The 24,912-nt window shown below is 43.3% G+C and overlaps 1 protein-coding gene across 1 annotated transcript; it reads left to right on the top strand.

Annotated features, from left to right (window-relative positions):
* The first annotated feature begins 17,644 nt into the window (after window positions 1-17,644).
* On the top strand, window positions 17,645-20,290 carry LOC120990688 (gastrula zinc finger protein XlCGF17.1-like). The gene is made up of 2 exons (XM_040419595.1): window positions 17,645-17,717; window positions 18,702-20,290. Exons 1-2 carry the CDS (start codon window positions 17,645-17,647, stop codon window positions 19,691-19,693), a joined length of 1,065 nt encoding a protein of 354 aa, XP_040275529.1. The 3' UTR covers window positions 19,694-20,290.
* Window positions 20,291-24,912: the final 4,622 nt, after the last annotated feature.

The following is a 24,912-nucleotide window of genomic DNA, read 5'->3' as shown; positions in this document are numbered from 1 at the left end:
AGAGGGGATATGATAGAAACTTTTAAATACATAAAGGGAATCAACAAGGTAAAAGAGGAGAGAATATTTAAAAGAAGTAAAACTACAAGAGGACATAGTTTTAAATTAGAGGGGCAAAGGTTTAAAAGTAATATCAGGAAGTATTACTTTACTGAGAGAGTTGTGGATGCATGGAATAGCCTTCCTGCAGAAGTGGTAGCTGCAAATACAGTGGAGGAGTTTAAGCATGCATGGGATAGGCATAAGGCCATCCTTCATATAAGATAGGGCCAGGGGCTATCCATAGTACTCAGTATATTGGGCAGACTAGATGGGCCAAATGGTCCTTATCTGCCGACACATTCTGTGTTTCTACAACATCTACACTGTAATATCTCCTCAAATGTTTCCCCTTATTAACTACAGTAAGTGTATTTTTACATTACATTTTGTGTGTTTTTTACATGTTTCTTCTTCTTTCTGTTTAGGTTCCAAAAATATAGAATTGTCTGTTAATATCTTCTACGTGACAGAATTTTCCTGATAGACTCATTAAGGATGTATAGGGACAGAGACAAGATGGCTGAGAGGATAATAAATCTCACCCTAGAGATACTCTTCCAACTTACTGGAGAGGTGAGAGATTCTGATGATGTCACATTACATCATTCTTATCTATGGTAATAACAGAAGGACATGGCTGTAGAGGTTATGGACTCTGGAAATGTCAGTACTGATATTTATTACGCTGTCTTCCCATAAACAGGGTTACACAGTAGTGAAGAAGACCTCTAGTGAGGTTCCTTTGTCTGAAGGATGGGGAAGAACCCTGAGCCCAATCACGTGGTCTCCACATCACCCCCTGATACATGAGGAAATCAATGAACAGAAGATCCTAGAACTCACCCACAAGATGATTGAGCTGCTGACTGGAGAGGTGACACTGCTGGGAATGCTTGGACATTATACAGGAACAGCACTGGAGGGGTCTGGGTGATGACGGTATCATTGTGTTGTCAGGTTCCTATAAGGTGTCAGGATGTCACTGTCTATTTCTCCATGGAGGAGTGGGAGTATGTAAAAGGACACAAGGATCTGTACAAGGACGTCATGATGGAGAACCACCAGGCCCTCACATCACCAGGTAATAGACAGGACTGAATACAACCATATGTATGGTTTATGGCCACTGCTGTCCATCCACCTAGTGTCCAAGCTGTGCGATGTTATGGCGTTGTGAACCTGCGGTAGGACCCTTCTGGGAAGGTCCTTGAGACAGAGGAGAGCAGGGCCAGTGTAAGGACATGTTTAGAATGCTGGGGCAGTGAGATGTGTAATAGAGCTGCCACTGACAACCTCTGGCACTACTCCAGAAGCAGTATCAGAGTAGCATCTCAGTGGGGAGACAGGCACACACTGAAGTGGTAATACAAAGGTAGAACTAGATCGTTTTGAGAGACATCTAGCATTCAGCTGCATGTCAAGATTTAGTGGGTGTATAAGAGATAAAGAAAATCAATACTTACATCCTACCTATGATAAAGGTCTAGGTGGAGTCCCCCAAGTATATGTGTGTCACAGAGTTTAAACCTTTTAGCCTATCCTCCAGTGTGCAGCAAGCAAGTATCTGAGATCACTCAGGAATGTTATCTTACCAGCATTGTGGTGCCATTAAGGAAAAAAATACAAAAAACTCTATGACCCAATAAAGACTTCTGTAGTGCTACTCAATGGTATTTGCCAGTCAGCAGGTGACACGAGCTGGGAGAAGTGTCCGTGCCACCAGAGTATAAGGGACAGCAAGGTGTTTTTTCCCTTCGCCCATGACAGCACCACGAGACAGGAAACCTGCAGAATAAGGTCTCATGCACACGACCGCAAAAACGGGTTCCGTAGTTCCGTGTATGTTTTTTCTTCTGTGGGTCTTCCTTGATTATTGGAGGATCCACGGACATGAAGGAAAAAGTCGTTTTGGTGTCCGCCTGGCCGTGCGGAGCCAAATGGATCCGTCCTGACTTACAATGCAAGTCAATGGGGACGGATCCGTTTGACGTTGACACAATATGGTGCAATTGCAAACGGAACCGTCCCCCATTGACTTTCAATGCAAAGGAGTCCCTATTATACCATCAGATCGGAGTTTTCTCCAATCCGATGGTATGTTTTAACTGGAAGCGTCCCCATCACCATGGGACGCCTCTATGTTAAAATATACCATCGGATTTGAGTTATATCGTGAAAACTCATATCCGACAGTATATTCTAACACAGAGGCGTTCCCATAGTGATGGGGACGCTTCAAGTTATACTACGAACTGTGTACAGTCGTGGCCAAAAGTTTTGAAAATTACATAAATATTGGAAATTGAAAAAGTTGCTGCTTAAGTTTTTATAATAGCAATTTGCATATACTCCAGAATGTTATGAAGATTGATCAGATGAATTGCATAGTCCTTCTTTGCCGTGAAAATTAACTTAATCCCAAAAAAACCTTTCCACTGCATTTCATTGCTGTGATTAAAGGACCTGCTGAGATCATTTCAGTAATCGTCTTGTTAACTCAGGTGAGAATGTTGACGAGCACAAGGCTGGAGATCATTATGTCAGGCTGATTGGGTTAAAATGGCAGACTTGACATGTTAAAAGGAGGGTGATGCTTGAAATCATTGTTCTTCCAATGTTAACCATGGTGACCTGCAAAGAAACGCGTGCAGCCATCATTGCGTTGCATAAAAATGGCTTCACAGGCAAGGATATTGTGGCTACTAAGATTGCACCTCAATCAACAATTTATAGGATCATCAAGAACTTCAAGGAAAGAGGTTCAATTCTTGTTAAGAAGGCTTCAGGGCGTCCAAGAAAGTCCAGCAAGCGCCAAGATCATCTCCTAAAGAGGATTCAGCTGCAGGATCGGAGTGCCACCAGTGCAGAGCTTGCTCAGGATTGGCAGCAGGCAGGTGTGAGAGCATCTGCATGCACAGTGAGGCGAAGACTTTTGGAAGATGGCCTGGTGTCAAGAAGGGCAGCAAAGAAGCCACTTCTCTCCAAAAAAATAGGGACAGATTGATCTTCTGCAGAAAGTTTGGTGAATGGACTGCTGAGGACTGGGGCAAAGTCATATTCTCCGATGAAGCCTCTTTCCGATTGTTTGGGGCATCTGGAAAAAGGCTTGTCCGGAGAAGAAAAGGTGAGCGCTACCATCAGTCCTGTGTCATGCCAACAGTAAAGCATCCTGAGACCATTCATGTGTGGGGTTGCTTCTCATCCAAGGGAGTGGGCTCACTCACAATTTTGCCCAAAAACACAGCCATGAATAAAGAATGGCACCAAAACACCCTCCAACAGCAACTTCTTCCAACAATCCAACAACAGTTTGGTGAAGAACAATGCATTTTCCAGCACGATGGAGCACCGTGCCAAAAGGCAAAAGTGATAACTCAGTGGCGCGGGGACCAAAACGTTGACATTTTGGGTCCATGGCCTGGAAACTCCCCAGATCTTAATCCCATTGAGAACTTATGGTCAATCCTCAAGAGGCGGGTGGACAAACAAAAACCCACTAATTCTGACAAACTCCAAGAAGTGATTATGAAAAAATGGGTTGCTATCAGTCAGGAATTGGCCCAGAAGTTGATTGAGAGCATGCCCAGTCGAATTGCAGAGGTCCTGAAAAAGAAAGGCCAACACTGCAAATACTGACTCTTTGCATAAATGTCATGTAATTGTCGATAAAAGCCTTTGAAACGTATGACGTGCGTGTAAATATATTTCACTACATCACAGAAACAACTGAAACAAAGATCTAAAAGCAGTTTAGCAGCAAACTTTGTGAAAATTTATATTTTTGTCATTCTCAAAACTTTTGGCCACGACTGTACATGACTGCCCTCTGCTGCCTGGCAGCACCCGATCTCTACAGGGGGCTGTGATTCGCACAATTAACCCCCCTCCCTCCCCTGTATTACATTCATTGGTGGCCAGTGCGGCCCCCCCTCCCTCCCCTGTATTACATTAATTGGTGGCCAGTGCGGCCCCCCTCCCTCCCTCCCCTGTATTACATTCATTGGTGGCCAGTGCGGCCCCCCCTCTCCCCCCTCCTAATTAAATCCCCCCCCCATCATTGGTGGCAGCGGAGAGTTCCGATCGGAGTCCCAGTTTAATCGCTGGGACTCCGATCGGTAACCATGGCAACCAGGACGCTACTGCAGTCCTGGTTGCCATGGTTACTTTGAAATTTTAGAAGCATTATACTTACCTGCGATGTCTGTGACTGGCCGGGCGCTCCTCCTACTAGTAAGTGAAAGGTCTGTGCGGCGCATTGCTTGTAGCACAGACCTGTCACTTACCAGTAGGAGGAGCGCCTATTTGCTAAGTAACCATGGCAACCAGGACTGCAGTAGCGTCCTGGTTACCGATCGGAGGCCCAGCGATTAAACTGGGACTCCGATCGGAACTCTCCGCTGCCACCAATGATGGGGGGGGGGGAGAGGGGAGGCCGCACTGGCCACCAATGAATGTACAAACCGGATTCCAAAAAAGTTGTGACACTATACAAATCGTGAATAAAAACTGAATGCAATGATGTGGAGGTGCCAACTTCTAATATTTTATTCAGAATAGAACATAAATCACGGAACAAAAGTTTAAACTGAGAAAATGTACCATTTTAAGGGAAAAATATGTTGAATCAGAATTTCATGGTGTCAACAAATCCCCAAAAAGTTGGGACAAGGCCATTTTCACCACTGTGTGGCATCTCCCCTTCTTCTTACAACACTCAACAGACGTCTGGGGACCGAGGAGACCAGTTTCTCAAGTTTAGAAATAGGAATGCTCTCCCATTCTTGTCTAATACAGGCCTCTAACTGTTCAATCGTCTTGGGCCTTCTTTGTTGCACCTTCCTCTTTATGATGCGCCAAATGTTCTCTATAGGTGAAAGATGAAGATTGAAAAATGCAGGGTCTTCCCTGAAAGAGATGACGTCTGGATGGGAGCATATGTTGTTCTAGAACCTGAATATATTTTTCTGCATTGATGGTGCCTTTCCAGACATGCAAGCTGCCCATGCCACACGCACTCATGCAACCCCATACCATCAGAGATGCAGGCTTCTGAACTGAGCGTTGATAACAACTTGGGTTGTCCTTGTCCTCTTTGGTCCGGATGACATGGCGTCCCAGATTTCCAAAAAGAACTTCGAATCGTTACTCGTCTGACCACAGAACCACAGAACAGTCTTCCATTTTGCCACACTCCATTTTAAATGATCCCTGGCCCAGTGAAAACGCCTGAGCTTGTGGATCTTGCTTAGAAATGGCTTCTTCTTTGCACTGTAGAGTTTCAGCTGGCAACGGCGGATGGCACGGTGGATTGTGTTCACTGACAATGGTTTCTGGAAGTATTCCTGAGCCCATTCTGTGATTTCCTTTACAGTAGCATTCCTGTTTGTGGTGCAGTGTCGTTTAAGGGCCCGGAGATCACGGGCATCCAGTATGGTTTTACGGCCTTGACCCTTACGCACAGAGATTGTTCCAGATTCTCTGAATCTTCGGATGATGTTATGCACAGTTGATGATGATAGATGCAAAGTCTTTGCAATTTTTCGCTGGGTAACACCTTTCTGATATTGCTCCACTATCTTTCTGCGCAACATTGTGGGAATTGGTGATCCTCTACCCATCTTGGCTTCTGAGAGACACTGCCACTCTGAGAAGCTCTTTTTATACCCACTCATGTTGCCAATTGACCTAATTAGTGTTAATTGGTCTTCCAGCTCTTCGTTATGCTCAAATTTACTTTTTCCAGCCTCTTATTGCTACTTGTCCCAACTTTTTTGGGATTTGTTGACACCGTGAAAATTGGAATCAACGTATTTTTCCTTTAAAATGATACATTTACTCAGATTAAACGTTTGATCTGTCATCTACGTTCTATTACAAATAAAATATTGACATTTGCCATCTCCACATCATTGCATTCAGTTTTTATTCACAATTTGTTTAGTGTCCCAACTTTTTTGGAATCCGGTTTGTAATACAGGGGAGGGAGGGGGGTGTGCCCCCTCCTGCCTGGCAGCACCTGATCTCTTACAGGGGGCTATGATACGCACAATTAACTGCAACAGTTAATTGTGCGGATCACAGCCCCCTGTAAGAGATCGGGTGCTGCCAGGCAGCAGGGGGCAGTCATGTACACAGTTCTTAGTGATGGGGACGCTTCAAGTTAGAATATACTATGGGAACGCCTCTGTGTTAGAATATACTGTCAGATCTGAGTTTTCACGAAGTGAAAACTCAGCTCTGAAAAAGCTTTTATGCAGACGGATCTGCGGATCCGTCTGTGTGAAAGTAGCCTACGGCCACGGATCACGGACGCGGATGTCAATCTTGTGTGCATCCGTGTTTTTTCACGGACCCATTGACTTGAATGGGTCCGTGAACCGTTGTCCGTCAAAAAAATAGGACAGGTCTTATTTTTTTGACGGACAGGAAACACGGATCACGGACGCGGATGAACAACGGTGCACTTTCCGAGTTTTCAACGGGCCCATTGAAAGTCAATGGGTCCGCATAAAATCACGGAAAACGGAACAACACACACGGATGCACACAACGGTCGTGTGCATGAGGCCTAAAAGGGTGGACACTCTCCTCCCAATTCATTGTGGTTTCCAGTCTCTGGGGAAGCCTGCAGTCTTTCCTTCAGGTTTCTTCCCTCTGGTGGTGCTCCTACGCTGACCCCTATAGTGGGCTTGATTTCTCCCCCAACATACCTGCTGTCCCCGGGAATATAATGCGGCTTCATTTGGTGCACTGAAAAGGACAGGCAGAGGCACAGCAAAACTCCTGAGAGAGTACTTTGTGTGCTGGAGCATGGAGTGCCTGGCGGTATCGCTGATGCGCTAGAGCAGGCATCCTCAAACTGCGGCCCTCCAGCTGTTGCAAAACTACAACTCCCAGCATGCCCGAACAGCATACAGGTATCAGCCTACAGCAGGGCATTGTGGGAATTGTAGTTTTACAACAGCTGGAGGGCCGCAGTTTGAAGATGCCTGCGCTAGAGGCACAGACGTCTGGACCCCAGGGGGAGGAGGAGGAGCTTCCGGCAAGGAGTTAGGCCGGGGAGAGCGGCATGGGTCATGTGGTTCGGCCCCTTGGCGTCAGGCGTGACGTCATCACAGAGCGCCTATGAGAAGGGCACGCGGTGAGCTGAAAGCTGGCATCCTAAACAGCGCTCTGGTGGCCAGCAACAGGATAAGCATGGAGGAGGACAAGCAGGTTGAGGAGTCTGCAGTCCCTCCAGCCTTGACAAAACCAAGGAAGGTGGTGACTAACGCTGGGTTCACACCAGAGCGTACTGAACGTACGCTCTGTATGCGCGATTGTACGTGCGTTTGCATTTGCGCCGCGGAGACAAGCGAACGCCCATTGTCGCGCGTTCCCGGAAGTCTATGTACAGGAACGCGCGACAATACGCCACAAAGAAGCTCCTGAACTTCTTGGGGCGTCGGGCGTTTTACAGCGCGATCGTACGCGCTGTAAAACGCTCAGGTGAGAACCATGCCGATAGGGAAGCATTGGTTTCTCCTTGTTGAGCGTTTTACAGCGCGTAGGAACGCATTGTAAAACGCTCAGGTGTGAACCCAGCTTAAAAGGAAGAATAAAGAATGTGTTCTTTGTAAAACTGGGTTGTCATCTGAATGGGAGAAGAGGATGTGTCAGTCCTGTATTGATAAAACGGTGGCTGAGGAATCGCCATCATTTTATAAATGTCTTCAGACACTAGTCAGATCGGAAGTTAATTCTACCTTATTATCCAAAAAAGAATCTAAAGTGAGACGACATAATACTGTACAGGAGCATATTTCGTCTGATTCTGATGAAGATGAGATACACTCCTCATTATATGGGCATACTGATGATTCATCCCTGTCTTCCTTGGAAGAAGGTGAAATCAGTGGTAGACACAGAAAAACTTCTAAATCCCGTACATTCTACTATGGGCATTGAAGAGGCAAAAGAACCCAGGTCCATCCAAGATATTATGTTTGGGGGGCTAGAATCCATACTGTTTAAAAACCCTGGGTCAGAAAAAGAAAAATCTCTGCACGGCCTAGACGTTAAAAGGACCTTGATTAATTATCTGTCCCGCACTAAGACTGGTGCAGATCTTCTTCACTCTTTGTCCTCTTTCAAGGAGTGAATAAGGGTAAGGTGGCCAAGTTCTATTGCTAGGTGGATTTTTTCTGCCATATCTTTGTCTTACATAATCTTGCATCCGGGTTGTCTCCTCCGGTGGGTCTTAAGGCACAGTCTACCAAGGCAGTTGCTACCTCCTGGGCAGAAAGATCCTCTGTTCCCATAGAGGATATTTGCAGAGCAGCTTCCTGGTATTCTCCTTCAACCTTTTTTAACCCCTTAGGGACCGGGCTCATTTTCACCTTAAGGACCAGGCCATTTTTTGCAAATCTGACCAGTGTCACTTTATAACTTTAAAAGCCATTCTGAGATTGTTTTTTTTTTCACATATTGTACTTCATGACACTGGTAAAATGGAGTAAAAAAAATTCATTTTTATTTATAAAAAAATAATAAATTTGCAAATTTCCAAGTTTCAATTTCTCTACTTCTATAATACATAGTAATACCTACAAAAATAGTTATTACTTTACATTCCCCATATGTCTACTTCATGTTTGGATCATTTTGGGAATGACATTTTATTTTGTGGGGACGTTAGAAGGCTTAGAAGTTTAGAAGCAAATCTTGAAATTTTTCAGAAATTTTCAAAAAAACACTTTTTAAGGACCAGTTCAGATCTGAAGTCACTCTGTGAGGCTTACATAATAGAAACCACCCAGAAATTACCCCATTCTAGAAACTACACCCCTCAAGGTATTCAAAACTGACGTCGTTAACCCTTTAGGTGTTCCACAAGAGTTATTGGCAAATGGAGATGAAATTTCAGAATTAAAATGTTTGTTTTGGCAAATTTTCCATTTTAATAAAAAAATTTCCAGTAACAAAGCAAGGGTTAACAGCCAAACAAAACTCAATATTTATTGCCCTGATTCTGTAGTTTATAGAAACACCCCATATTTGGTTGTAAACTACTGTACGAGCACACCATGTCCCATTTGAAGAATCCGTGGGCTGAAAAGGCACAGCAGCCTCCGATGGGAGAGGGAGGGAGCTCCCTCCCTGTTAACCTCTCCCATACAGCGGTCCCTACGGACCTCGGCATGGAAGGGGTTAAACAGCTGACATCTGTGCCAGCACAGATGTCAGCAGTTTCAAGCAGAGTGTCAGCAATGTGCTGACACTCGCCTAAAACCGCTCGGCCATCCTGAGAGAGGGGGCGGGCGGATGATCGCACGCCTGCCCTCCCCCCCCAGTATGCCCACACTGCATTGACCCAGTTCCGATCAGGAACTACACAAGACGTACCTGTACGCCCTGTGTCCTTAAGTACCAGGACATCAGGGCGTACAGGTACGCCCTGTGTCCCCAACAGGTTAAACACTATTGGCTTGATTTGAACTCATCCACTTCGGGGTCTTCCTTTGGGGAAAAGGTGCTTCTTTCTACTCTCCCACCCTGATTTTTTCACTAGTAAATCTCTAATGGTGCTGTCATGGGCGAAGGGAAAAATTATGATTACTTACTGGTAATTTGATTTTCCAAAGCCCATGACAGCACCTTTTTATATTCCCTCCCTGCTGTTTTTTTCTGGTTCTCTTATACTTACACGGGTGTAGCAAAAAAAAAAAAAGACTTGATATTAAGCGAAAATTATTATTATTATCACTAACATTATGTTGGAGGACTTCCTTCGATGCTTAGATATCACACTGAAGTGGGAGGAGAGTGTCCGCCCTTTTATTCTGCAGGCTTCCTGTCTGTGGGGGCGGATCCTCTTGTGGTGCTGTTATGGGCTCTGGAAAATCAAATTACCGGTAAGTAACCATAATTATTTTTTGCAAATCATGTTGTGGGTCTGGCTTCTTTTTTTTTTAGTGTTTTCCCCGTATACTTTGTTATAGGAAGTAAATGCCTTAAAGACTTTGGACACCTTTGGGAACAATTTAGTTTTTTGTTTTATAGCATTTTACTCATTTAGGGCTTAAAATCATTTTTTTAATTGGTCTTTATTAAAAAATATTGAGCTGTTCTGTCACAAAGGGTTAACTGTTTTTCTTTCTGTGTGCATCCTACTTTCACTTTGTGCCGGTTATCTAAAAACCCTTACCTTACTCCATATTTTTGATAAAAACCAATTGAAAAAATGATTATTAGCTCATAATGAGAACAATGCAATAACAAAAAAATGCCCCAAAGGTGTCCATAGCCTTTAAAGGGAATGTGTCATTAGAAGATTACCTGTTTTAAATCAAGTTTTTATGTTAAACATATTAATCCATATCACTACATATATTTAAAAAAAATCCTAAAGTCCAGTAGTTTTCACACTGGCCTAATAATAGGCCCCACTTCTTGTTTTCTACAGATCATTTTTCAGCAGTCATCTTATTATCACAGTCAGGATTCCAATGACCAATATTACAGAATCTAACACAGGATCCACCATTTACAATAGGTGATATCAAGGCTTATTTACTCCCTCCTGACCTCTGCACAGGTCACAGAGCATGCCAAGATAACTCTCCCAAAGAAGTCAGTGAGGACCCCCCATGTCCATTGTGTCTATGGCCCATGGTGGCTGCTGTAAAGCATATCTGTAAGTGCTGTTAGAAATAACTCCAACAGGATGGCAGCCCTCATAATCATGTTCAGGAAATAGAAATAAAAAAAAATCTACAATCAGAAAATAAAAATAGATATGGATTTGTGTCACTATCTGGTTTTAAAGGCTATGTACACCTTTGGAGACAATTTTTTTTATGATTTGCATTTTACTCATTTTGGGCTAAAAATCATTGTTTTAATTGGTCTTTATTAAAAATATTTAGCCATTCTGTCACAAAGGTTTAACTGTTTATCTAGCTGTGGGAATAGTACTTTCACTTTGGGGTCATATAATAACCCTTATCTCTGAATTAGTAAAAGGTCATTAAGCCACATTCTTATCAGTAAGATAAGAAATGAGCTTTAATGAGTGTTTATAAGATCAGAGATAAGGAGCCCATCGGTTCCCTGCCTGAAGGAGCATAGAGAAAATACACATCCTGCTAGCAGATAAACTCAAAGCTGTGCAGGGAAAACAGCTAATTATTTTTAATATAGATCAATTGAAAAAAAGATTTTTAGCTCAAAATGAGTACAATGCAATAATAAAAAAAAATAATACAAACAAATTGCCACCAAAGGTGTACATAGCATTTAAAGGGAGTCTGTCACCTCCATATGGCCATATACAGTGCTTACATGGCTCTGTAGCACACCTATCCGGACATAAGTCCGGACCTATCGATGAGGCAAGAGACTTGGAGGGCGGGCAAAGGCAGAGAGTGGGGAGGAGTAAAGTGAAAAAAAGGCAGAGCAGCCTGGGCACTTACACACTGAACGCCGCCCCTGGGCACTTGCGAGTGCTCATTTGCATATGAATTAAACTTCGTTTTTCCTGCTGGTGCAAGTATAAAGACAAAGACAACGGTACCATTACAATCCTGTATAGGTGTGCTACAGAGCCATGTAAGCACTGTATATGGCCATATGGAGGTGACAGACTCCCTTTAAAGGGTTTTTTCAGGCTTTTAATATTTATGCCCTAGCCTCAGGATAGGTCATCAATATTAGATCGGCGGGGGTCCAGCCCCCCTGCCAATCAGTTGGTGCTTTTTCTTCATACAGCTGATCGGCGGGGGTGCCGGGTGTTGGACCTCTGCCGATCTGATATTGATCACCCATCCTGAAGCTAGGTCATCAGTATTAAAAGCCTGGAAAACCCCTTTAAGGGCTCTTTCACATGAGCGGATCCAGTGCGCGGAATCCGCTGCGTGAAAGAGTGCCAAGCCCCATTCCGGACAGCAGAGACACGGAGCATTAATATGATTGATAATGCTCTTTGCCTCTCTGCGACCTTTTTACTACAAAATCACAGTGACAACTTTATCTCACTCTGATTCTGTCGTAAAAAGGTCACAGAGAGGCACGGAGCATTATCAATCATGTTAATGCTCCATGTCTCTGCTGTCCGGAACGGGGCTTGGCTCTCTTTTACGCAGCAGATTACCTACACGGCATCCACTTGCGTGAAAGAGCCCTAACTGTCAGAAAAAATTATAGGTGTGGGTGACACATTCCCTTTAAAATAGCATATAAAAGTGAGCGCCCAAAAATGGTACAGAAAGCTTGTATGTAAAAAAAAGACAAAAAAGCCTGCCACATAAAAATTGTGGGGGATTTATCGTGCAGTATTTTTGTAGCTACAAATTTATAAAAATGTAGTGAGAAAATACATTTATCACATGTTTAACCCCTTAGGGACGCATGACGTACCGGTACGGCATGTTTCCCAAGTCCTTAAGGACTCATGACGTACCGGTACGTCATGGGTTTAAACCGCGATTGCGGCACGGCGGGGGATAATTGTGACAGGATGCCCGCTGAAATCATTGAGCGGGCATCCTGTCACAACGCCGGGGGGGGTCATGTGACCCCCCCCGTATCGGCGATCGCTGCAAACCGCAGGTCAATTCAGACCTGCAGTTTGCGGCTTTTACCTGCGGTTGCAGCGGTGGTCGGCGGTGCCATCGGGTCCCCATGCGGCTGTGGGGGGGACCCGATGGCATGGAAGGCATCGCGCTGCCTTCCGGTGACGAGCCTGTGAGATCCAGCCCCCTGGATCTCACAGGCAGGAAGCTGTATGAGTAATACACACAGTATTACTCATACAGCCAATGCATTCCAATACAGAAGTATTGGAATGCATTGTAAAGGAATATACCCCCAAAAGTTCAAGTCTTAAAGTGGGACAAAAAATAAAGTGAAAAAAAGAGTCCCCCCCCCAAAAAAAAAAGTTTCAAGTAAAAATAAACAAAAACGTAATTTTCCCCAAATAAAGTAAAAAAAAATTGGTAAAAAAAAGTACATATTAGGTATTGCCGCGTCCGTATCGACCGGCTCTATAAACATATCACATGACCTAACCCCTCAGATGAACACCATAAAAAATAAAAACTGTGCTAAATAAACAATTTTTTTGTCACCTTACATCACAAAAAGTACAACAGCAAGCGATCATAAAAGGCGTTTGCCCACCAAAATAGTACCAATCTAACCGCCACTTTATCCCACAAAAAATGAGCCCCTACCTGAGACAATCGCCCAAAAAAATAAATATATGGCTCCGAATATGGAGACACTAAAACATCATTTTTTTTTGTTTGAAAAAAGCTGTTATAGTGTAAAACTTACATAAATAAAAAAAAGTATACATATTTGGTATTGCCGTGTTCGTATCGACCGCCTCTATAAACATATCACATGACCTAACCTCTCAGATGAACACCGTAAAAAATAAAAAATAAAAACTGTGCTAAATAAACCATTTTTTGTCACCTTACATCACAAAAAGTGTAATAGCAAGCGATCAAAAAGTCATATGCACCCCAAAATAGTGGCAATCAAACCGTCATCTCATCCCGCAAAAAATGAGACCCGACCCAAGGTAATCGCCCAAAAACTGAAAAAATTATGGCTCTCAGACTATGGAAACACTAAAACATGATTTTTTTTGCTTCAAAAATTAAATCATTGTGTAAAACTTACATAAATAAATAAAAAGTATACATATTAGGTATCGCCGCATCCGTGACAACCTGGTCTATAAAAATATCACATGATCTAACCTGTCAGATGAATGTTGTAAATAACAAAAAATAAAAACTGTGCCAAAACAGCTATTTCTTGTTATCTTGTAATATAGATCAACCAAAAATCATATGTACCCTAAACTAGTACCAACAATACTGCCACCCTATCCCGTAGTTTCTAAAATGGGGCCACTTTTTTGGAGTTTCTACTCTAGGGGTGCATCAAGGGGGCTTCAAATGGGACATGGGGTCAAAAAAAACAGTCCAGCAAAATCTGCCTTCCAAAAACCGTATGGCATTCCTTTCCTTCTGCGCCCTGCCGTGTGCCCGTACAGCGGTTTACGACCACATATGGGGTGTTTCTGTAAACTACAGAATCAGGGCCATAAATAATGAGTTTTGTTTGGCTGTTAACCCTTGCTTTGTAACTGGAAATAAAATATTAAAATGGAAAATCTGCCAAAAAAGTAAAATTTTGAAATTGTATCTCTATTTTCCATGAATTCTTGTGGAACACCTAAAGGGTTAACGACGTTTGTAAAATCAGTTTTGAATACCTTGAGGAGTGTAGTTTCTAGAATGGGGTCATTTTTGGGTGGTTTCTATTATGTAAGCCTCACAAAGTGACTTAAGACGTGAACTGGTCCCTAAAAATTGGGTTTTTGAAAATTTCTGAAAAATTTCAAGATTTGCTTCTAAACTTCTAAGCCTTGTAACATCCCCAAAAAATATCATTCCCAAAATGATCCAAACATGAAGTAGACATATGGGGAATGTAAAGTAATAACTATTTTTTGGAGGTATTACTATGTATTATAGAAATTATTTTTGGTAAATTTGGTATTTTTTTTATAAATAAAAATGATTTTTTTTACTTCATTTTACCAGTGTCATGAAGTACAATATGTGACGAAAAAACTATCTCAGAATAGCCTGGATAAGTCAAAGCGTTTTAAAGTTATCAGCACTTAAAGTGACACTGGTCAGATTTGCAAAAAATGGCCAAGTCCTTAAGGTGAAATAGGGCTGAGTCCTTAAGGGGTTAAATGTCCTGTCTGACAGGCACTCTCACTTTTCACTTTACTTTTCAAACTGCTTTGCATGCCACAAATGTCTCTAAGTTCTGCCACAAATGGTTAACATTTACGAGAGAAGATAAGACTATACAAAAAAAAATTTCAGTAACATGCAGCAGAAAAAAGGTGCAAATACAATGATATACAGTACTGTGCAAAAGCTTTAAGCAGGTGTGGAAAAATGCTGCCAAGTAAGAATGCTTTCAAACCTAGAAGTATTAATCTTTGCATTTTGTTAATTCATAAAAATAAAAGTGAAAGAACAAAAGAGAAATCGAAATTCTATCAATATTTGCTGTGAATATTTGCTATTTTTCTAGGTACACTTAACACAGTTTTTTCAGGAAATTGGTGGGGAAGTTGTACCAAACATCTTGGAGAACTAACCACAGATGTTCTGTGGATGTAGATGTAGGCTTGCTCAAATCCTTGTGTCTCTTTATACAATCCCAGAGAGACTGGATAAAGAGATTAGGCCTCTTTCACACGGGCGTTGCGGGAAAATGTGCGGGTGCGTTGCGGGAACATGCATTCCGCGCGAGTGCAAAACATTGTAATGCGTTTTGCACGCGCGTGAGAAAAATCGGCATGTTTGGTACCCAAACCCGAACTTCTTCACAGAAGTTCGGGCTTGGGATCGGTGTTCTGTAGATTGTATTGTTTTCCCTTATAACATGGTTATAAGGGAAAATAATAGCATTCTGAATACAGAATGCATAGTGCAATAGCGCTGGAGGGGTTAAAAAATAAATAAATAATAATTTAACTCACCTTAATCTACTTGGATCGCGCAGCCCGGCTTCTCTTCTGTCTTCTTCTTTGCTGTGTGCAGGAAAAGGACCTTTGGTGACGTCACTCCGGTCATCACATGATCCATCACCATGGTAAAAGAATCATGTGACGGACCATGTGATGACCGGAGTGACGTCACCACAGGTCCTTTTCCTGCACACAGCAAAGAAGAAGACAGAAGAGAAGCCGGGCTGCGCGATCAAGTGGATTAAGGTGAGTTTAATTTTTATTTTTTAACCCCTCCAGCGCTATTGTACTATGCATTCTGTATTCAGAATGCTATTATTTTCCCTTATAACCATGTTATAAGGGAAAATAATAATGATCGGGTCTCCATCCCGATCGTCTCCTAGCAAACGTGCGTGAAAATCGCACCGCATTCGCACTTGCTTGCGGATGCTTGCGATTTTCACGCAACCCCATTCATTTCTATGGGGCCTGCGTTACGTGAAAAACGCACAAAGAGGAGAATGCTGCGATTTTCATGCAACGCACAAGTGATGCGTGAAAATCACTGCTCGTGTGCACAGCCCCATAGAAATGAATGGGTCAGGATTCAGTGCAGGTGCAATGCGTTCAACTCACGCATCGCATCTGCGCGGAATACTCGCCTGTGTGAAAGGGGCCTTAGAGCTCTGTGGGGGCCATATCATCACTTCCAGGACTCCATGTCCTTAATGAGATTGGCTCCATGTTTGGGGCCGTTGTCCTGCTGCAGAATCAATTTGGAGCCAGTCAGACACCTCCCTGATGGTATTGCATGATGGATAAGTATCTTTCTATATTTCTCAATCAAGCAGCCATGAGGACCCTAGATGCAGGGGGTGGCCAAGGAAACCTTGTGTAGTAGATGAAAAGTGCATCATGCTTGTTTGCCTTCAAAATCGGAAGAGCGTCATCAGCTCAGAACTGGCAGAAACCATTGGGACAGGGGTGGTCTTCATGGAAGAATTGCAGCCAAAAAGCCATTTTGATGTGGAAACAAGGCCAAACGGCTGAACTATGAATGAAAACATGTGAACTAGGGTGCAGAAAATTGGCAGCAGGTGATCTGTGATTGGCTGTAATAGAAGGCAGTTTGTTTGCTGAAGGCCCAAAGAGTGTTACAGCAGTAATGAGTTTCTGCAGGCAACAGTGAAGCACGGCGGTGGAGGCTCCTTGAAAATTTGGGGATATATTTCAGCAAATGTACCGTAGTTGGGGATTTGGTCAGGATTAATGGTGTCCTCAGCATTGAGTAATACAGGCAGATACTTATCCATCATGCAATACCATCAGGGAGACATCTGATCCACATCAGCTCCAAATTTATTCTACAGAAGGACTACGGCCCCAAACATACAGCCAATATTATTAAGAACTATCTTCAGTGTAAAGAAGTAAAAGGAGTCCTGGAAGTGATGATATAGACCCCCCAGACCGATGATCTCATCACCAGTGATGACCAGTTCGCAGTGTTTGCAAACGAACACATGCGGGCTGCCATCTTGATTCACAAGTCCGGAGATGCACAGGTAAGCCCTTACCTGTGCCTGTCTGAAATCAAATGCGGTCACCGGGAGCAGGCAGTTCCGAGAACAGCCGCCGGGGGCCTTCATCGGGCTGTTCTCGGAACTGCCTGCTCCCGGTGACCGCATTTGATTTCAGACCGGCTCCCGGCATATACACAGGTAAGGGCTTACCTGTGCATCGCCGGACTTGTGAATCAAGATGGCAGCCCGCATGTGTTCGTTTGCGAACACTGCGAACTGGCCATCACTGCTCATCACCAAATCTGTCTGAGATTACATAAAGAGAAGGAAGGATTTGAGTAAGCCTACATCCACGGAAGATCTGTGGTTAGTTCTCCAAGATTTTTGGGACAACCTCCCTGCCAAGTTCGTTTAAAAACTGTATGCAAGCTGATGGAGGTTTCGGACTTCCTGATTTGCAGACTTACTACAAAGCAATACAGTTAAAAAGGTGGCTACAACTATGCATTCCCAAATATAGAATGATAGGCTCTGACATAAATTAGCACTCATGTCGGAAAGACAACTTGCTGCACTGTGGGGCTTGGAGCAATTGACAGAGACTCCCTGCGGTATCATGAGAGGTATATATCTGACCAAACGCTCTATACACGCTAAGGTCCCCCTTTTCTCTGACCCTCCAAGACATCTAACTGCAGACCTTATTCCTCATTTATTGCATGCGCCAGTGGCTTATACCCCACAGTTTTGGAAATCCCTACAAAACATCCCATGCATTTGTTTAACTGATAAAAATAAACTATTAACACTTCTATTTTTGAAAGTGGCATTTTTCCACACCTGCCTTCTTTTGCACAATACTGTATGTTGGGCCTATGTGTGAAGAAAGATCATCACTTGCATCAAAGCCATGGCCATTTTGTATTGTATGTGACCCTACTGCTCTTACCCTCTGAACTGCTCTCTGATAAGCTGTATGTACATAGCTGTCATATAGTGTGTGACGGACACCACCTAAGAGCACTGATTCAAAGGTCACTTTATGATTATCCACCGAGCGTTTCACTAGGAAAGCGTTTGGGCAGGCATACTAAAAAATAACCCTCTGAAGATGCTGGCTTCAACGCAGCAGTGGACAACTACAAGAGAAGAGCATGGTGGCCTACCGGTATGATCTACTGTTCCTTGCTGTGAGGTTCACTGTTAGATTGTCATCTGCTTTCCCATCACTGTTTTGAGCTGGCTATACACTTCAGAATGCTCATTTGGCTGAAAGCTGTCTCCAAAATCTCCATACATATGCACGTTGGCCTTCGCCAAACTACATGTTTTGTGAAAAGGGAGAAGGGAAGACACCTTTTGAAGGCTGCTAATCTCCCCAAGAACAAAGTGTCAAACATGTTGAAACTTCCCGATCCTTAAACACATTAAATGGTAGGTGGGTTCAGTCAACATTAATCTAACATGACCAGCTTCAGTCAATTCATAATTGCATCTTCTTACTTACAGTATCTTGCATTTTTATGGATACCTTATTATAGAAATGCTATAAATTATCAATAGAATTTTATGGTTATAAATAATAAAATCTGTTTTATTCTTGGCAGGTTACTGTATCAGGAGCTCAGAGGGACATTTGATAGTACAATCATCTGCCTTAAAAACTGAAGATATCACACAACATACATATGAAGCGCATGCCATTATCCCACATGTACCCTCAGCCCTTCACAGCAAAGATCTAGATCCTTTTCAACATCTATCATCTGATTCATCACAGACTGTAGAGCAAAATACAAGCCACAGAAGTGATGTTGTACCTAAAAGAGCAAACACGGGGGAGAAGCCATTTTCATGTTCAGAATGTGGGAAATGTTATACCGTTAAGTCATCTCTTGTTGAACATCAAAGAACTCACACAGGAGAGAAGTCATTCTCATGTTCAGAATGTGGAAAATGTTTTACCCAGAAATCAAAACTTTTTAGACATCAGACAGTTCACACAGGAGAGAAGCCATTTTTATGTCTCGAATGTGGCAAATGTTTTGTAACAAATACAGAGCTTGTTGTTCATCAGAGAATTCACACAGGGGAGAAGCCATTTTCTTGTTCAGAATGTGGGAAATGTTATACTCAGAAATCACATCTTTTTCGACATCAAAGATGTCACACAGGGAAGAAGCCGTTTTTATGCCTAGAATGTGGGAAATGCTTTTCTCAAAAAGCAAATCTTATCGTACACCAAAGAACTCACACAGGTGAGAAGCCATTTTCTTGTCCTGAATGTGGGAAATGTTTCGCAAGAAAAGCAGATCTTGTTGAACATCTTGGAATTCACACGAGGGTGAAAGCATTTTCATGTTCAGAATGTGGGAAATGTTTTTATAAAAAATCACATCTTCTTGTACACCAAAGAACTCATAAGGGAGAGAAGCTATTTTCCTGTACGGAATGTGAACAATGTTTTATTTGGAAATTGCAACTTGTTGAACATCAACGGACTCACACAGGGGAGAAACCATTTTCATGCCAAGAATGTGGGAAATGTTTCATAAGAAAATCAGGTCTTGTTAAACATCAGAAAATGCACACAGGATAGAAGCCATTTTCAGGCCAAGAAAGTGGGAAATTTTATAGTGATAAATCAAACTTTGTTCAACATTAAAGAAGCCACACAAGGGGGGGAAAGCGAGGGCTAACTTCCTACACCCTACTTAGCGATTGCACAGCAGTTATGTTCATGCAATCAGCAGTAGGAGCCAGACGTAATATATAGCCAGGCTTTCTCTGCAATGGCCAGGATTGGAGCTAGCTCCGTTCCTGGCTATGTAACCCCATTAGATACCACAGTCTGTAGTAAACATACCTCAAAGTGGTAAAGCAGATGGAGGGGGCTCACTCTGACCCTATATCATGTACCTTCCTCTGGGCAACGAGATCAGAGTAATCATAATTGGTAAGGCAGCCGGAGGCTTAATGATGGCCTCCAGGTTTGTAAAGTACAGACCTTGCACAAGGGTTTGATAGGTTACCTGTCTGCAGAATACTAACAGGCAGACATTATGACTGTACTACATAATTAGTGCAGTGTACAGTTGTGGCCAAAAGTTTTGAGAATTACATAAATATTGGAAATTGGAAAAGTTGCTGCTTAAGTTTTTATAATAGCAATTTGCATATACTCCAGAATGTTATGAAGAGTGATCAGATGAATTGCATAGTCCTTCTTTGCCATGAAAATTAACTTAATCCCAAAAAAACCTTTCCACTGCATTTCATTGCTGTCATTAAAGGACCTGCTGAGATCATTTCAGTAATCGTCTTAACTCAGGTGAGAATGTTGACGAGCACAGGGCTGGTGATCATTATGTCAGGCTGATTGGGTTAAAATGGCAGACTTGACCTGTTAAAAGGATCCATTGTTAACCATGGTGACCTGCAAAGAAACGCAGCCATCATTGCGTGGCATAAAAATGGCTTCACAGGCAAGGATATTGTGGCTACTAAAATTGCACCTCAATCAACAATTTATAGGATCATCAAGAACTTCAAGGAAAGAGGTTCAATTCTTGTTAAGAAGGCTTCAGGGCGTCCAAGAAAGTCCAGCAAGCGCCAGGATCGTCTCCTAAAGAGGATTCAGCTGCGGGATCGGAGTGCCACCAGTGCAGAGCTTGCTCAGGAATGGCAGCAGGCAGGTGTGAGCGCATCTGCACGCACAGTGAGGCGAAGACTTTTGGAAGATGGCCTGGTGTCAAGAAGGGCAGCAAAGAAGCCACTTCTCTCCAAAAAAAATATCAGGGACAGATTGATTTTCTGCAGAAAATATGGTGAATGGACTGCTGAGGACTGGGGCAAAGTCCTATTCTCCGATGAAGCCTCTTTCCAATTGTTTGGGGCATCAGGAAAAAGAAGAAAAGGTGAGCGCTACCATCAGTCCTGTGTCATGCCAACAGTAAAGCATCCTGAGACCATTCATGTGTGGGGTTGCTTCTCATCCAAGGGAGTGGGCTCACTCACAATTTTGCCCAAAAACACAGCCATGAATAAAGAATGGTACCAAAACACCCTCCAACAGCAACTTCTTCCAACAATCCAACAACAGTTTGGTGAAGAACAATGCATTTTCCAGCACGATGGAGCACCGTGCCATAAGGCAAAAGTGATAACTAAGTGGCTCGGGGACCAAAACATTGACATTTTGGGTCCATGGCCTGGAAACTCCCCAGATCTTAATCCCATTGAGAACTTGTGGTCAATCCTCAAGAGGCGGGTGGACAAACCAAAACCAACTAATTATGACAAACTCCAAGAAGTGATTATGAAAGAATGGGTTGCTATCAGTCAGGAATTGGCCCAGAAGTTGATTGAGAGCATGCCCAGTCGAATTGCAGAGGTCCTGAAAAAGAAGGGCCAACACTGCAAATACTGACTCTTTGCATAAATGTCATGTAATTGTCGATAAAAGCCTTTGAAACGTATGAAGTGTGTGTAATTATATTTCACTACATCACAGAAACAACTGAAACAAAGATCTAAAAGCAGTTTAGCAGCAAACTTTGTGAAAACGAATATTTGTGTCATTCTCAAAACTTTTGGCCACGACTGTAGAATGTAAGCAGTCAACGGACTGAAATAATATGATTTAAAGTAGCGTTGAGTGAACTGAAGCAATCGAGGCAGAATTCGCTCCAAAGTTTAGGAAAACTTTGATTCGCAACAAATCCGAATTTCCTTGCGCTTTGTGGTAACGAATCAGTATTTCCTAAAATGGCGGCTGCACGTGTTACAAAGTGAAAGTAAGAAGTCCGTGAACGTAAGATCCTCCATAATGCAGAGCAGCCAGCCAATCCGCAGGTAGCCATCCCCTATGATGTCACAGCCCTATAAAACCCTCATCCCATACGGTCTCTGCCATTGTTCTGTGAGCTGATCATAGGGAGAGATGTGACAAGCGCTCATGTGCTAGGGCCAGTGTTGCTGCAAAGTGTTAATAGGGCAATATTTGAGAAGGAGACTGCAGGGAGAGTGTATCGCTGTGTGCATCACGTTCTAGAGCATCGACATTCAGAGTTAATCCATTAGTTTAGTGATAAAGTTACTGTGCTTCAGTATTAAAGACAGGTGTAATATATCACCATGTGCATCACTGTGCAATGTACCGACATTCATAGCTAATCCGTTCTTTTATCGTCTTGTGCATCACTGTACAGTTCACTGACATTCATCGCTAATCCCTTCTGTAATTTGTTGCATTACGCTGCGTTCGTATTACGGGCAGGTGTAATTTTTCACCCTCTACATTAGTGTGCAGTGGAGTGAAATTTATCATAGCTAATCCCTTTTGTTAGCTGTAGCAATACATTAACTCCATATTGAGAGTAGGTGTACTTTATCGCCCTGTATATAAGTGTGCAGTGGAGCGAAATTTATCATAGCTAATACATTCTGTTAGCTGCCTGTAGCGTTACATTGCGTCCATATTACAGGCAGGTGTAATTTTTCACTCTGTACATAAGTGTGAAGGGGAGTGAAATTTTTCATAGCTAATCTGTTCTGTTAGCTGTAGCATGACATTAAGACTGTATTATGGGCAGGTGTCATTTATCGCCCTGTACATAAGTATGCAGTGGAGCTAATACCTTCTGTTAGCTGTAGCATTAGGTTATGTCCATATTTCGGGCAGGTGTAATTTATCACCATGCACATAAGTGTGCGGTGGGGACGTTAGCATGGCGCGATGCAGGATGTGTGGGCATAAGGTGAGGCGTGGACAGTGTGCTAATGTTGAGACGACAGCCCTGCGTCAAAACATGAAACATCACCATAAAGCAGAAGGAAGCTCTTGTTCCTTAGACTTCAATGTCACCTATTGCTTCTGATGCTTCTTCTCCTCGTCACTTGTTTCATCAGCAATCGATCACGAGGAGATTGCAAATTCTGATGCTTCTTCTCCTCGTCACTTGTTTCGTCAGCAATCGATCACGAGGCGATTGCAAAAAGACAACAGCATACGTGCACTTATCCAGTGGCACAGAATTTGAATGTCCACCTGGCCAAGTTGCTGGTACTACAGTCCTTCCCTTTCCATGTAGTGGACTCTTCACATTTCAGAGAACTGATAGCTTGTGCCCAGCCAAGGTTTTTCCAAAAAAGCTGTATCAGGCCTGCACACATACATTGAACAGAAGGTTGTCCAGTCCTTGGGCCTCTTGGTGTCTGGTAAAGTTCACACCAGTGCTGACGTATGGAGTTGTTACTATGGTGAAGGACATATATGTTGTTCACAGTCCACTGGGTAAATGTGGTTTTGACCCAGGCACACCAGCAACTTGGCCAGGTGATGGCAACGCCGCCTCTCTGTTGCAATGCTGGGATTTCTTTGCCAATGTCTCTTCTTCCTGCACTTTGTCCTCACCCTCCCCTCTAGGCACAGTTCACAGTGGTCCTCCAGCATATCACTTATGCAAAGCTAGGCATTGTCATGCTGTTCTGCACCTGGTCAGCCTTGCCGAACTGAGCCATCGGGAGGAACTGCTCTGCATCATTAATAAAGAAATTAAACACTGGCTGTCTCCTCGCCAACTGGTGATAGGAACCATGGTTACTGATAACTGGAAGAACGTTTTGTCTGTGATGCATTAGGGAGCCCCCGACATGGCACACATCTTCAATCTCGTCACCCAGATCCTCAAGTCTTCCACTGAACTGCAACAGCTGTTTAAAAATGTCTGGGAAACTGTGCATGAACTTCAGCCACTCTCTTACCATGCCAGACATGCCCTCCTTGAGCTGCAAAGGCAAAATGCTCTTCCCCAACATCGCCAGATATGCAACGTTTACACGCCCAGGAATTTTGTACACAACTAGATGGTTTATCTGCTCAAGTGGCAGGAGAGGAGCTGGAGGGCGACAACGAAGATGAAGCCGATGACCCCAACAGACTGTGGGACCTCTAAGTCCCTTGCGCAAATGGCCAGATGCATGCTTTCTTGTTTGAGTAGTGACAGCAACATTGTCAGGATTCAGCAGAGGGATGACTACTGTCTATCCACATTGTTAGACCCTCTCTACAGGTCAAAAATGGGTGCATTTTTTTTAGACCTGAGAGGGATGCAAAAATGGTCTACTATAGAAACTTGCTGTGTAGTCGGTTGGGTGCTGCCTATGAGCCCCATGACCTGTCCTCAGGAAGGTCTGACTGGGGGGGATGGGGTGGGGGGGCCCTGCGTTCATGCGCCACTGCCATGACTGGTGGGAGGGCATGAGCAGCAAGAGCTCCATAAGCAGAAACTTAAGTATGGAGTCTCTGATGACCAGTTTTCTTCAGCTACCTTCTGAATAAACCAGCAGCAGCAGTGGGACATGCAGCAGAACCTCAGCCATCAGGTGGTGGCATACTTGGACTGCACCCTGTCACCCATGATCCAAAATCCCCTGGACTACTGGGCATGCAAACTTGAAGTGTGGCCGCAACTGGCCAAGTTTGCCATGGGCATATTTTCCTGCCCGGCCAGTAAATTAGAACTGCCGGTAACAGTGACCTATAATACTGATGCACAGTAATTTGACAGCTAACAAAAGAGATTAAAAAGCATGTGTTTGGACTGCCACAATATGGATTAAAAGAACTACTGCTTTATTGGCATTGCCTCTATTTATTTTGTTCCATTGAGGAGCCATTTGGACACAGCTCCTGTAAGGGCACGCATGGGTTTTTTGCTTTACTGAAGGGTGCTGTATGCTTTTCTTTTTGTTTAACTGAAGGGATTAGCTATGAATCTTGGTGCACACTGTTACTGCCACTGCTGCTACTTGAAT

This window comes from Bufo bufo, chromosome 2, assembly GCF_905171765.1.
Source record: "Bufo bufo chromosome 2, aBufBuf1.1, whole genome shotgun sequence".
Lineage (NCBI taxonomy): Eukaryota > Metazoa > Chordata > Amphibia > Anura > Bufonidae > Bufo > Bufo bufo.
The sequence above is the reverse complement of the archived record's forward strand: the minus strand, read 5'-3'. Positions and strand labels throughout refer to the sequence as shown.